The 1,740-nt window shown below is 66.4% G+C and overlaps 1 protein-coding gene across 1 annotated transcript in view; it reads right to left on the reverse strand.

The window, feature by feature from the left end:
- Positions 1 to 1,710, reverse strand: part of ETH_00032480 (myosin heavy chain, putative) — a gene marked incomplete at both ends in the record, with an annotated part of 2,730 nt that extends 1,020 nt beyond the window's left edge. The window contains 2 exons of the mRNA XM_013375534.1: positions 1 to 362; positions 564 to 1,710. Of these exons, the coding sequence (XP_013230988.1) occupies positions 1 to 362; positions 564 to 1,710 (1,509 nt within the window). The remainder of the gene's footprint in view (positions 363 to 563) is intronic.
- Between the last annotated feature and the right edge of the window lie 30 nt (positions 1,711 to 1,740).

Raw genomic sequence — 1,740 nt, forward strand, 5'->3', positions numbered from 1 at the left:
GCGGGCCTCTGTGGCCCGCGTCGCGAGGTCGTCTGCCTGCTGCAGCAGCCCATTGAAGCTGCTGCTGCTGCTGCTGCTGCTGCTGCTGTTAGCTGCCAGCCGCCGCAGCGCCGCGCCGCCCTGCACCCGCAGGCCCGCCCGGCCCGCGCTGCTGCTGCTGCTGCTGCTGCGGGCTGCCTCTGCTGCAGCCACGCTGCTCTGGTCCTTGAAACTCTGCAGCTCCTCCACAGTGCTCTTCACGTGCTTCGCGCAGGCCTCCACTTCTTCCGTCACAGACACCAGCAGCTCCGCCAGCTGCCGCGCCGCGGCCTCGCTGGCAGCAAACCCTTGCGCTGCTTCTGAGTTCGGGTCCGAGGCCCGCCCTGCAAACAGCACGAATGAAAGGCCCAGGGCAGCAGCAGCATTAGCAGCAGCAGCAGCGGCAAAGTTAGCAGCAGCAGCAGCAGCAGCAGCAGCGTTAGCAGCAGCAGCAGCAGCAGAAGCAGAAGCAGCAGCAGCAGCAGCAGCAGGAGCAACAACAGGGAGAGTTGGCTAATTGCGTCCCGGGAGGGCTGGGGGCTCACCTGCTTCCTTGTCTGTTGCTTTCTCTGCGTGGAATTTTTCTGCTGCTGCTTGTGTGGCAGCCATGTGGGCCTCCAGGGCGGGCACGCCGACCTCGAGCAGGTCTTTGAACTTGTGTTCTGCTGCTGCGAGGACTGCAGCAAGCTGCTGCAGCACGTGGCCCGCCAAGTCGCTGCGTGCTGCAGCGCCGCCGTGCTGCTGCTGGAAGGCCACGAGCTGCTGCTGCAGCTGCTTCGCCTTCTTGGCCACCTGCCCGGGGACCGGCTCGGCCTCGGCGAGCGCCCGGCGCTCCTCCTCGTCCTCAGCAGCAGCAGCTGCTGCTGCTGCTTCGTGCCGCAGCAGCGCCCGCAGCCGCGCCAGCCGCAAGTTGCTGGCAGCTTGCTGCGCCTCCCGCCGCGTCTTCTCAGCAGCTTCTTCTTGCCGCGTCAGTTCTGCTGCGAGGGCCAGCAAATGGGCCACGCGTCTCTCCACAGTTTCTGCGAGCCCGCTGCTCTTGGCTGCGCTGCTGCTGCTGCTGCTGCTGCTGCTGCTGGCGCCGGGCGCGGCGGCCTTGCCCTCGGCTATCTGCTGCACGCGGTCCTTCATGGCCTGCGGGCTCATTGCTTCCTTCAAAGCCCCCACTTCGTCCTTGAGAGTTTGCTGCACCGTCAGCAGCTGCTGCTTCACTTCCTTGGCCCTCTCCAAGTGCTGCTCGGACTGGTCTAAGTGTTCGCGGGCCCTTTCGGTGTACTTGCGCAGCACGTCTTTGGTGCTGAGGGGCCCCTCCTGTGGGTGGGGGCCCCCCTGGGGGCCCCCCTGGGCCTTCTGGGGGTCTTCGGAGTCTGCCTGGGGCTTCAGCCGCTTCTCCAGCCGGGCCTTGAGCTCGCCCATTGCTGCCTTCATGTCTGCTGCTTGCTGCTGCGCGTTGCTGGCGTGGCTGGCGAGAGTGGCTGCGAGTTGGAGGCCTCTGGAGGCCCGCTGCGCTGCTTCTGCTGCTTCTGCTGCTGCTGCTTCGTCTCCGGGCTTCTTGCTCAGCAGCAGCCGCTCCTGCTGCGCCTTCGAGGCCGCAGCAAGGTCCCGCGCGAGCTTCTCCAGCTTTTTGAGTTCCTGCTGCTTCTGGTCTGCTGCTGCGTAGAAGCTGGCGGCCTGCTGCTCCGCGCCGCGGAGCATTGCTGCTGCGCTGCTCTTTGCTGCTTCGAC

Source organism: Eimeria tenella, genomic scaffold (assembly GCF_000499545.2).
Source record: "Eimeria tenella Houghton genomic scaffold, Eth_scaff2865, whole genome shotgun sequence".
NCBI classification, from domain to species: Eukaryota; Apicomplexa; class Conoidasida; order Eucoccidiorida; family Eimeriidae; genus Eimeria; species Eimeria tenella.